At 49.5% G+C, this 12258-nt stretch overlaps 1 protein-coding gene across 1 annotated transcript in view; it reads right to left on the bottom strand.

The window, feature by feature from the left end:
* Nucleotides 1-12258, bottom strand: part of MYBPC3 (myosin binding protein C3) — a 423360-nt gene that overhangs the window by 348620 nt on the left and 62482 nt on the right. Inside the window, exons 3-5 of the mRNA XM_085646556.1 lie at nucleotides 10961-11071; nucleotides 9767-9853; nucleotides 4455-4603 (exon numbers count right to left, since the gene is read on the bottom strand). Coding sequence (XP_085502682.1) covers nucleotides 4455-4603; nucleotides 9767-9853; nucleotides 10961-11071 — 347 coding nt within the window. The remainder of the gene's footprint in view (nucleotides 1-4454; nucleotides 4604-9766; nucleotides 9854-10960; nucleotides 11072-12258) is intronic.

The following is a 12258-nucleotide window of genomic DNA, read 5'->3' as shown; positions in this document are numbered from 1 at the left end:
GTCTGTCAGACCCCCGGTCTTTACCTCTGTATTCCTGTTGTAAGTCTCTGACAGACCCCAGTCCTTACCTTGGTGTTCCTGTCCTAAGTATCTTGCTGCCGCAGATGTTTGTCGTATGTCTCCTGCAGCTGCAGATGTGGTAAGTCCTTGTGAGACCCCAGTCCTTACCTTGGTGTTCCTGTCGTAAGTCTCTTGCAACTACAGATGTTTGTAAGTCTCTGTCAGACCCTGGTCCTTACCTTGGTATTCCTGTCGTATGTCTCCTGCAGCTGCAGATGTGGTAAGTCCTTGTGAGACCCCGGTCCTTACCTTGGTGTTCCTGTCCTAAGTATCTTGCAGCTGCAGATGTTTGTAAGTGTCTGTCAGACCCCGGTCCGTACCTTGGCGTTCCTGTCGTAAGTCTCTTGCAGCTGCAGATGTTTGTAAGTCTCTGTCAGACCCCGATCTTTACCTTGGTGTTCCTGTCGTAAGTCTCTTGCAGCCGCAGATGTTTGTAAGTCTCTGTCAGACCCCGGCCCTTACCTTGGTGTTCCTGTCCTAAGTATCTTGCAGCTGCAGATGTTTGTAAGTCTCTGTCAGACCCCGGTCCTTACTTTGGTGTTCCTGTCGTAAGTCTCTTGCAGCTGCAGATGTTTGTAAGTCTCTGTCAGACCCCGGTCCTTACCTTGGTGTTCCTGTCGTAAGTCTCTTGCAGCTGCAGATGTTTGTAAGTCTCTGTCAGACCCTGTTAGAAATCAGGGGGCTCTGGTTGGCGCAGGCAAGTACCAACAACAAGCAGGGACCCTTTACTTCTAGTCAGGGCGAAGGATGGCTCCTTAGAATAACCCCTGCTCACCCTCTAGGTGCGTGGCGCGAGCAGTCAAGGCTAAACCTCAGGGCGTACACGGTTAAGCACTTGCAATTATACACACAGCAAATACTTTGCATGCACCACAAACGGACACCAGGCAGGTTGTATACAAAAATAAGGCTTTTATATATTTTAAGCAGACTTAGTACAAGACCCAGTAACGGTGAAACGGTGGGGCCACGATCTATATGATTACGGAAAGTTCTTTTTATACGGAAAGTTCTTCTTATGTGGGGCAACAAGGTGAACTGTGGGTCTTAGCGCACTTCGCGCTGAGACGGTGACCGGGTTGCACGCGTCAGACGGCAGGGAAAACAGAACGTTGCGGACCCTGGATCCGATGCGAGCTCGCGGTCGAGTTCGTATGTTACAGTACCTTGTTTCTTTTAGTAAAGTCGGGCAGCGGCTCTTCAGAAGGGCGAGGCGGCGTCCGGGGCTCCCACGCTGTACGAGGGGGGTCTGGTCCTTCAGGCTTGCAGCAGGAGCGGTGTGTTCACGTTGGCAAGTGAGCAGAGAGGGGCAGCCGGGTACGTTTTCCACGTCCGGGCTGTCCGAGGCTTTTGAGATGCTCACAGCGCCGATTCCAGCGGGAGGGGTGAAGGTGCGCAGCGGGCCTCCAGCGAACGAGGTGACGGGGGCAGCCCAGCACGACGTCGGGGGAGCGGCTCAGATCGAGCGAGGCTCTTCCCAAGGCAGGGGCGGCTAGGCAGTCCGGTCACGGCTCAAGGAGGGGTTGATGGGCACGGGAGTCACGGCTCCGGCGAGGGAAGGAACACCACAGTCCAGCGGTAGGCGAGTGAAGGTCAGGATGAGCCCAATGGTCCTGGGGCTCAGTTCAGGGGGCAAGCTCGCTTCCAGACCCTTGGAGATCGTTATTGGAAGCACAAGTTTCTTGAAAATAAAAATAAAGCAAGGTCTCTAGTAAAAAGGTTCCTCTTCTCTCCTTTGGCAGCAAGGTCACCACTGCAGGCCAGTCCCCCAGGATAGGGACAGTCTTCCTCCTACAGCTTTCCTGGCGCCTCCTCCTCAGGCAGAGATTCTTCTTGGTCAAAAGCGGATCTGATTTCTTAGGAGCAGGGCTCCTACATTTATACTACAATTCTTTTGTTCTCTCAGGCCAGGGGGGCCCTTGCCTAGTTCAGTCCAGTTCTGGAGCACTTTGTTGACGCGATGCAGGCTTCTTCATTCAAGGTGCAGGGCAGAGCCATCAGACGCTCCACAGGGGGCGGAGCCAGCATGGTGGGGGCAGAGCACAGCCCTATTCAAAGTCCAGGTGTACTCCTCCCACCCATCTACTGGTCAATCTTTCTATTCACCACCAGGCTACCTAGCCCTGCCCATCTGGATTTCCCCAGCCCTGTCACTCACACAAGCCAGACAGCAGATACACATCACGCAGAGGCGGGCTGAAATGGTTAGGCAAGCAAATGCCAACTTTCTAAAAGTGGTGAAGAAGAACAGCTGGCGTGCACTCAAATTTACCTAATTTATCTAGTAAACAATGTAAACATAAACTGATTGAAGCTTAGTGTGCTGTACCTGAGGTGGTTCCACCCACCCACCAAATTCAAAAGTGAAAAGAAGACTGGAGCGAACTTCCCCAGACAGGCACTGCACTACAGTAAACACTCAAGGGTGAGTGTAAAACATAGTATACATCAATTCGGATTGTTTTGTTTACTTCAGTTGTAATTGAGCAACATTGCTTTCTATTGTGTATAAATCCACCTATTTTGAATAATTGATGTATACTATGTTTTACACTCACCCTTGAGTGTTTACTGTAGTGCAGTACCTGTCTGGGGCAGTTCGCTCCAGTCTTCTTTTCAACTTTCTAAAAGTGGCATTTGCAAACGCAGAATATTAAAATAAACCTTACGAAAAGATGTACCTTATTATTCTGAGTTCAGGCATACTAAACTCGATTTTCTACCATGTTCCCTGGGTCGGTTAGGATCATAGGATGTAACAATCTTAACCGCCCATTCTGGCCTATGAGAACAGGGTAGCCTTACAATAGTGAAAAACGAAAATGGCGGTAATTCACTATTAGGACATGCCACACGCATCAGGGCATGTCCTACCTTATGCTACAATGCACCCTGTCCTTGGGCCTACCATAGGGGTGACTAACATGAAGTTAGGGGAAGGTTTAGGGGCTGGCAAATGGGTGCACTTGCCAGTCAGCATGTCAGTACCAGACTGCACGCAGGTTCTGCAATGGCAGACCTAGACACATTTTACCAGGCCGCTTCTATGGGTGGCACAACCAGTGCTGCAAGCCCACCAGCGGCATTCATATTTACACGCACTGGCACTCCTTGTGCACTTTACTGGGGTCTGACAGTAAACCAAATAAGCCAATCATGGAATCCAACCAACATATACATTTTACATAGGGAGCACTTGCACTGTGGCACTGGTTGGCAGTGGCACAGTGCGCTGAGCAGCCAACACCATAAAAACACATGAGGCACAGCGACAAAAAGTGGAAGGGAGACTCTATCTCCATCCCTCCCTGTGCATTGTGGTGTCCCCCAGGGTTCGGCATTAAGTCCGACCCTTTTTAACATCTATGTGACCCCTCTTGCCAGGCTTATTAGATCTTTTGGGATGGAGGTAGTCTCCTATGCCGACGATACGCAGATATTGATGTCTCTCGCCCAACCTGTCACCTACGCTGCCTCCAATTTTAGACACTGTATGGAGGCAGTTGCTCAATGGATGGTTTGCAATTCATTGAAGCTTAATGGCGAAAAGACAGAAATTCTGATGTTCGGAGGAAAGGAAGATATCTGGTCGGCGGAATGGTGGCCCTCCTCGCTGGGCGTGTGTCCCTCTCCTACTACCCTGGCCAGGAACTTAGGAGTCATGATTGACCCTACGTTGGGGATGGACCAGCAAGTTAAGAGGACTATCTCCACCTGCTGGGGCTTACTGAACATCCTGCGGAAGATTAAACATTACTTGTCCCTTCAAGCCAGAAAGCAAATTGTAGTCGCATTAATAGGCTCAAGACTTGATTATTGTAATGCCCTATATTTAGGCATCAATAAGGGTCTGTTGATGCGACTCCAAATGGTGCAGAATGCCGCCGCCAAGTTCGTACTGGATTTACCTAAGCGGGCTTTTGCTTCGGCGGCAAGAAAGACACTGCACTGGCTTCCAATAGAGGCTAGAATTTCTTTTAAGTCCCTATGTTTGATCTATGGGGCTCTGGCTACTACCAGATCTGGAGGCTTAAGGGACCTCTTGGTCCCATATACCCCCTCCAGACATCTACGTTCCACCAATAAATTCTTGTTATCAGTCCCCTGTGCTCGTAGAGCTAAGTGGGGTGGTAGAGCATTTTCAACTCTGGATCTAAATTATGGAATACTCTGCCGGCTGAGATAAAATCCCTTCCCTCAAAGCAATTTTTTAGGAGGGCCCTTAAGACATGGCTATTTGCCAAAGCCTATCCCTAGCTCTGGATCTGCCTTTTTATGATTTTCTTTGTTAGGCGCCTTGATGCCTTCGGGCTGAGTTGCGCGTTTATAAATTTCCTTTCATTCATTCATTCATTCACGCCAAGGTGCCAGGTCTAACAGACCCCGGTCCTTACCTTGGTGTTCCTGTCGTAAGTCTCTTGCAGCTGCAGATGTTTGCCGATCTTGCTGGATAAATCCATCCACTTCCCCTTGAACCATTTCACGTTGGGCTTCTTCAGCAAGTTTTCACCTTTGACCCTGGCCCGGAAGGTGATGTTAGCGCCTGAAACAGAAAACGGTGTCAGAGGCTGAGGTCACGAGAGGGTGGGGAGGGGAGGGGTGGAAGCACATATAAATCAAGCCACACCGGAAACCCACATACATATTCACCACATTCACTGATATCTGTACAGAAACTGGGCACACACGTTCACATGTACACTGTGCACACGTGCACACATGCACTGCAGGCACTCACGTCCCATGTGTACATGCATGAGTCAGGAGCGGAGCAAGGATGCCATGGGCCTCTGTGCAAGCAAGGGACCAGCCCCTCTGAGTGCTGTTGGGCTAGTAAAACACCGCTATCATCGGGGTTCAATGGGCCTCTCTATGGGCCCCGGTCCCACTGCACTTGCTGCACCCCGGTAGCTCTGTCCCTGGCACCCTGGGACCTGTCCCTGGTGATGTCACCTAGATTGCTGTGCGAGTGCGGGAAACACTATTTGTTCCAGTAAATGCCTCAGATTTTTTCAATTTTTACCCCATGGTTTGGGACTTCTATGTGATTTACGACCTGCTCATCAGGCGAGGGCCCTCCAAGCCTGTGTTACACTGACACCTCACTTCTTTTTAATAAGACCCCCTGTTACAACACCTGAGGGTCTTCATGTCTCTCCATTTTAATGAGACCCCTGTTGCAACACCTGGGAGTCTCCAAGTCTCTTCTTTTTATTGAGACCCCTGTTGCAACACCTGGGAGTCTCCAAGTCTCTTCTTTTTAATGCGACCCCTGTTGCAACACCTGAGAGTGTCCAAGTCTCCCCCTCTTAATGAGACCCCTGCTGCGGCCACAACTGGAAGTCTTCAAGTCTCTCCCTTTTAATGAGACTCCTGCTGCTGCAACAACTGGAAGTCTCCATGGTTCTTCCTTTTAATGAGACCCCTGTTGCAACACCTGGGAGTCTCCAAGTCTCTCCTTTTTAATGAGACCCCTGCTGCTGCAACAACTGGAAGTCTCCATGTCTCTTCCTTTGAATGAGACCCCTGTTGCAACACCTGGGAGTCTCCAAGTCTTCCTTTTAATGAGACCCCTGCTGCGGCCACAACTGGAAGTCTCCAAGTCCCTTCTTTTTAATGAGATTCCTGCTGGGGTTATCACAAGAGCAATCAGATTCAGGTTTTAGAGAACAAGTTTTTTAAAAAGATTACTAATGATTCCCAGCAGCTCTTCAACGGCATTTTGTCATTGGGAGGGGGGCCTGGATTATGTGGAAGACAAGATAAATATCGCACCTCTTATTTTATGGGGGAAAATCTGGTCCTCAGAAGATTCGACCTTTCCCAGGAGCATCCTTAAAGATGGTATGTTTCTGGACACCGCAGTGTTACTCCCCTGGTTACGTTATGTTAGGGATACTTTTTATAAGATAGGTCTAGAAGAATATTATAACAAACCAGAAACTATACAACCCAATATGGAAATGATTATAAAAAATGCTCACTGCACTGAAGGAAGCATGTCTAACCAGGACGGGGGCACGTCCATGGTGGGGCGCCAAGATTTCAGCAAGCTTATTGGTCCTTCACTATTCATGTACAATCGCGCTTTTTGTTGACCAGATTTGGGTCCGGCACCCTGCATTTTTTAGTGGCCTTTCCAAACAGGCAGGCTGGTGTGAGAGACTAGCCCCCTGTCCCTGTAATCATTTGGCCAAACAGACCACAATGCATTTTGTTGTTTGGCTCATTTTATTCAGGTCCTAGAGCATGTTGTATTAAGCCTAGACTGAAATCTATTCTGCCCTTTTCCTATCAGGAGGGTGTTGACCATTTGAGGGCATTACCTACGGCTGCAATTTCAAGCGCAGTGTTTACTTTATTAAAATTGCATTTTTAATCAGAAAACGCTATGAACTGTGTATAAATTGTGCTGGGGAAGGGTATGATGATTTTTAAAGGCATTTAACTTCTGCTGGTAAACCCAAGATTTATGGAAATGGAACATGCGCTAATTTTTTTAATGCTTTTTAATTGTTTTCATTAAGTATACATGTAAACTTTTATGATTCTAATGAATCGAATAAAGTTATTTGAACTGACAGATTCCTGCTGCTGCAACAACTGGAAGTCTCCAAGTCTTCCTTTTAATGAGACCCCTGTTGCAACACCTGGGAGTCTCCAAGTCTCTCCCTTTTAATAAGACCCCTGCTGTGGCCACACCTGGAAGTCTCTCCCTTTTAATGAGAGCCATACTGCTGCAACAACTGTAAGTCTCCAAGTCTGTTCTTTTTAATGAGACCCCTGCTGCTGAAACAACTGGAAGAATCCAAATCTCTTCGTTCGAATGAGACCCCTGTTGCAACAAGTGGAAGTCTCCATGTCTCTTTCTTTTAATGAAACCCCCACCTGCTGCAACAACTGGAAGTCTCTTTCTTTTAATGAGACTCCAGCTGCTGCAATAACTGGAAGTCTCCAAGTCTCTCCCTTTTCACGAGACCCATGCTGCTTACAAAAACTGGAGGTCTCCAAGTCTCTTCCTTTTAATGAGACCCCTTCTGCTGCAACAACTGGATATCTCAAAGTGTCCCAATTTTTTCATTTTTTTACCCCATGATTTGGGACTCAGATGTGATTTACGACCTTCTCAGAAGGTGAGGGCCCTCCATGCCTGTGTGACAATGACACGTCCCTTTTATTGAGACTACTGTTGCAACAACCGGAAGTCTACAAGTCTCTTCCTGTTAATGAGACCCCCGCTGCTGAACCAGCTGGAAGTCTCAAAGACTCTACCTTTTAATGAGACCCCAGCAGCTGCAGCATCCGAAAGTCTCCAAGTCTCTCCCTTTTAAGGAGACCCCTGCTGCTGCAACAATTGGAAGTCTCCAAGTCTCCCCCTTTTAATGTGACCCATGCTGCTGCAACAACTGGAAGTCTCCATGTCTCTCCCTTTTAATGAGACCCCTGTTGCAGCACCTGGGAGTCTCCAAGTCTCTCCCTTTAAATGAGACCCCTGCTGCGGCCACAACTGGAAGTCTCCAACTCTCTCCGTTTTAATGAGACCCATGCTGCTGCAACAACTGGAAGTCTCCAAGTCCCTTCTTTTTAATGAGACCCCTGCTGTTGCAACAACTGGAAGTCTCCATGTCTCTTTCTTTTAATGAAACCCCCACCTGCTGCAGCAACTGGAAGTCTCTTTCTTTTAATGAGACTCCAGCTGCTGCAACAACTGGAAGTCTCCAAGTCTCTCCCTTTTCACGAGACCCCTGCTGCTTACAAAAACTGGAGGTCTTCCTTTTCATGAGACCCCTGCTTTACCAACTAGAAGTCTCCAAGTCTACTTCTATTAATGAGACCCCTGCTGCTGCAACAACTGGATGTCTCAAAGTCTCCAGTTTTTTTCATTTTTTACCCCATGATTTGGGACTCAGATGCGATTTAAGGCCTTCCCACCGGGTGAGGGCCTCCATGCCTGTGTTACAATGACACGTCTCTCCCTTTTATTGAGACTACTGTTGCAACAACTGGAAGTCTACAAGTCTCTTCCTGTTAATGAGACCCCTGCTGCTGCAACAACTGGAAGTCTCAAAGCCTCTACCTTTTAATGAGACCCCTGCTACTGCAGCAACCAAAAGTCTCCAAGTCTCTCCCTTTTAAAGAGACCCCTGCTGCTGCAACAACTGGAAGTCTCCAAGTCTCTCTGTTTTAATGAGACCCCTGCTGCGGCCACAACTAGAAGTCTCCAAGTCTCTCCATTTTAATGAGACCCCAGCTGCAAAAACTAGAATTCTCCAATTCTGTCCCTTTTAATGACACATCTGCTGCTGCAACAGCTGGAAGTCTCCAAGTCTCTCTCTATTAATGAGACCCCTGCTGCAACAACTGGAAGTCTCCAAGTCTCTCTCTATTAATGAGACCCCTGCTGCAACAACTGGAAGTCTCCAAGTCTCTGACTTTTAATAAGACCCCCGCTTCTGCAACAACTGGAAGTCTCAAAGCCTCTACCTTTTAATGAGACCCCTGCAGCTGCAACAACCGAAACTCTCCAAGTCCCTCCGTTTTAATGAGACCCCTGCTGCTGCAAGAACAGGATGTCTCCAAATCTCTCTATTGTAATGAGACCCCTGCTGCTGCAACTACCGAAAGTCTCCAAGTTTGTCCCTTTTATTGAGACCAACAATGCTGCAACAACTGGAAGTCTCCAAGTCTGTCCCTTTTAATGAGACATCTGCTGCTGCATTAATTGGAAGTCTCCAAGTTTCTCCCTTTAAATGAGACCCCTGCTGCAACAACTGGAAGTCTCCAAGTCTCTCCCTTTTAATGAGACCCTCGCTGCTGCAACAACTGGAAGTCTCCAAGTCTGTCCCTTTTAATGAGACATCTGCTGCTTCAACAACTGGAAGTCTCCAAGTCTCTCTCTATTAATGAGACCCCTGCTGCAACAACTGGAAGTCTCTAAGTCTCTCCCTTTTAATGAAACTGGGGGTGAGAGGAATTTGCGTAGTCGCGGTATGCAAAGCTCCGCGAAATGGTAAAAAATCACTGCGAGCACGCAGAAATTCCACGAACACGCGGAATTGCTTGTTCGCAATGCTTTTTTCCTGTTCGCGAATGATGTTTGTGTGCTCGGGGGATATATCTCGCAAACCTGCATTTTTAGAACGCGAACAAGCAAAAAATTCCGCGAAGCAGCGGAATGCAGAATTTTGGGCAATTCCGCGTTTTCCGCGGAACGCAAAAATACCTAAATTCCGCGAGCGAAACGGAATTTACCACCCAAGCCTAAATGAAACCCCTGCAGCTGCAACACCTGAAAGTCTCTAAGTCTCTCCCTTTTAATGAGACCCCCGCTGCTGCAACAACTTGAAATATTCAAGTCTCTCCTGTTTAATGAGACCCCTGCTGCTGCACCACCTGGGAGTGGGTCTCTGCATGCCAGGGCCCTGGGGTGGTCAGACTAAAAGGCACGGGCACTGGTACGAGCTGCCATGACAGGCCCGAGTGAGAGGTGGCGGCTTCCATCGGTGCAGTAGGTGCAGCGGCACCGGGCTCAGAGGTCTGAACCCAGATTTTTGCTGTATTTTAGTGTTCAAACTTTTTATTTCCTGCATTGTACTAGGGTTCATGGCACAGTGCCTACGCCCCTGGTCCTCAGTGAAGGGCAGTGGGGGGGGGGGTATTCTCCGAGTGATGTGGGGGTACCGGGGCATTGAGTACAGCTACTCACCGACTACCACTTCTCCATCTTGGGGGCGCTCCAGGAAGAGGCCGATGGGGTCCGCGGGGGCCTCGGGCTCTGCGGGGGGCGGGGGAGCTGAAAGACAAAGTCAGAGTGAGGCAGACTCTATGGTTAACACCCCCTTTAAAATGAACCCAAACTAACTAGTAGATCTATCCACTGTTCACCTGTATGTCCCCTGCTGGCCTGTATTACTCCTACCTTTCAAGTCAGGCTAGTCACTGGTCATCTGTACATCCTCTGCTAGCCTGTAATACTCCTACCTTTCAAGTCAGGCTATCCACTGGTCATCTGTACATGCTCTGCTGGCCTGTAATACTCCTACCTTTCAAGTCAGGCTATCCACAGGACCCCATACCTCCCCTGGTGGCCTATATTACTCCTGCATTTCAAGTAGGTCTAGCCACTGGGCCCTCATCCCTCCCCTGCTGACCTGTGTTACTCCTACCTTTCAAGTATTACTTCTGCATTTCTAGTAGGGTGATCTTAAGGATTTTGGGGGCTCTGGGCAAGACATGTTTTAGGGGTCCCTGCCGGAAACAGATTTGCATTTTGTCCCTATTTTCCTGCTACTTCAAGCCCCATGGTGCCAATAAATTTTGGATAAAACATTAAAGGTTGAGATGGAGAAATAGACAGATGTGAGATAGAAAGTTCACTTTACCTGGGGCTCCTTGGAAGGGGCCCAGGGCGATTGCCCACTTTCCCACACCTTATTACGTCTCTGTCCACTGGTCACCCATACCTGCTCCTGCATTTCAAGAGGTGTTGTACACCAGTCACCCTGCTGGCCTGTAATACTCCTACCTTTCACGTTGGTCTATCCACTGGTCATCTATACTTCCCTTGCTGGCCTGTAATACTCCTACCTTTCAAGTAGGACTATCCACTGGTCACCCATACCTCCTGTGCTGGCCTGTATTACTTATACCTTTTAAGTAGGGGTATGCACTGTTTATCCATACCTCCCCTGCTGGCCTGGATCACTCCTGCCTTTCAGGTAGGTCTATTCACCGGTCATCCATACCTCCCCTGTTGTCCTGTTTTACTCCTATCTTTCACGTAGGGCTATCCACGGCCCATCCATACCTCCCCTGCTGACCTGAATTACTCCCACCTTTCACGTGGTACCAGCCTAGGTTTCTTGCCTTCCTTTCCGGCCCTTTGCTCCTCTCCTCTTACCCTCAGAGCTCGGGGGTCCTTCCGGTTGGGGTGTCTCTGCTGGTGCCTCCGAGGAGCAGGCCGCAGGGGTCTCTGGGAGAGCATCGGGGGCGGGGGCGGGCTCAGCCTTTTCTATAAAACAAAATAAAAAATGACCATGAAAACCAGCAGCAGAACCAGTGTCAAGATTGTGAACTAGAGATACACAACAGAGCCACATGCCAACACTCGGGGAAGACACACAACAGAGCCCTGTGCTGGGATTGTGAACCAGAGATACACAACAGAGCCACGTGCCGACACTCGGGGAAGACACACAACAGGGCCCTGTGCTGGGATTGTGAACCAGCGATACACAGAGCCACGTGCCGACACTCGGGGAAGACACACAACAGAGCCCTGTGCTGGGATTGTGAACCAGAGAAACACAACAGAGCCACGTGCCGACACTCGGGGAAGACACACAACAGGGCCCTGTGCTGGGATTGTGAACCAGAGATACACAGAGCCACGTGCCGACACTCGGGGAAGACACACAACAGAGCCCTGTGCTGGGATTGTGAACCAGAGATACACAACAGAGCCATGTGCCGACACTCGGGGAAGACACACAACAGGGCCCTGTGCTGGGATTGTGAACCAGAGATACACAGATCCACGTGCCGACACTCAGGGAAGACACACAACAGGGCCCTGTGCTGGGATTGTGAACCAGAGATACACAACAGAGCCACGTGCCGACACTCGGGGAAGACACACAACAGGGCCCTGTGCTGGGATTGTGAACCAGAGATACACAGAGCCACATGCCAACACTCGGGGAAGACACAAAACAGGGCCCTGTGCTAGGATTGTGAACCTGAGATACACAGAGCCACGTGCCGACACTCGGGGAAGACACACAACAGGGCCCTGTGCTGGGATTGTGAACCAGAGATACACAACAGAGCCACGTGCCGACACTCGGGGAAGACACACAACAGGGCCCTGTGCTGGGATTGTGAACCAGAGATACACAGAGCCACATGCCAACACTCGGGGAAGACACACAACAGGGCCCTGTGCTGGGATTGTGAACCAGAGATACACAGAGCCACGTGCCGACACTCGGGAAGACACACAACAGAGCCCTGTGCTGGGATTGTGAACCAGAGATACACAACAGAGCCACGTGCCGACACTCGGGGAAGACACACAACAGGGCCCTGTGCTGGGATTGTGAACCAGAGATACACAGAGCCACGTGCCGACACTCGGGGAAGACACACAACAGGGCCCTGTGCTGGGATTGTGAACCAGAGATACACAGAGCCACGTGC

This window comes from Triturus cristatus, chromosome 3_1, assembly GCF_964204655.1.
Source record: "Triturus cristatus chromosome 3_1, aTriCri1.1, whole genome shotgun sequence".
Taxonomy (NCBI): Eukaryota; Metazoa; Chordata; class Amphibia; order Caudata; family Salamandridae; genus Triturus; species Triturus cristatus.
Note: the sequence above shows the minus strand (reverse complement) of the source record. Positions and strands in the feature narration are given on the sequence as shown.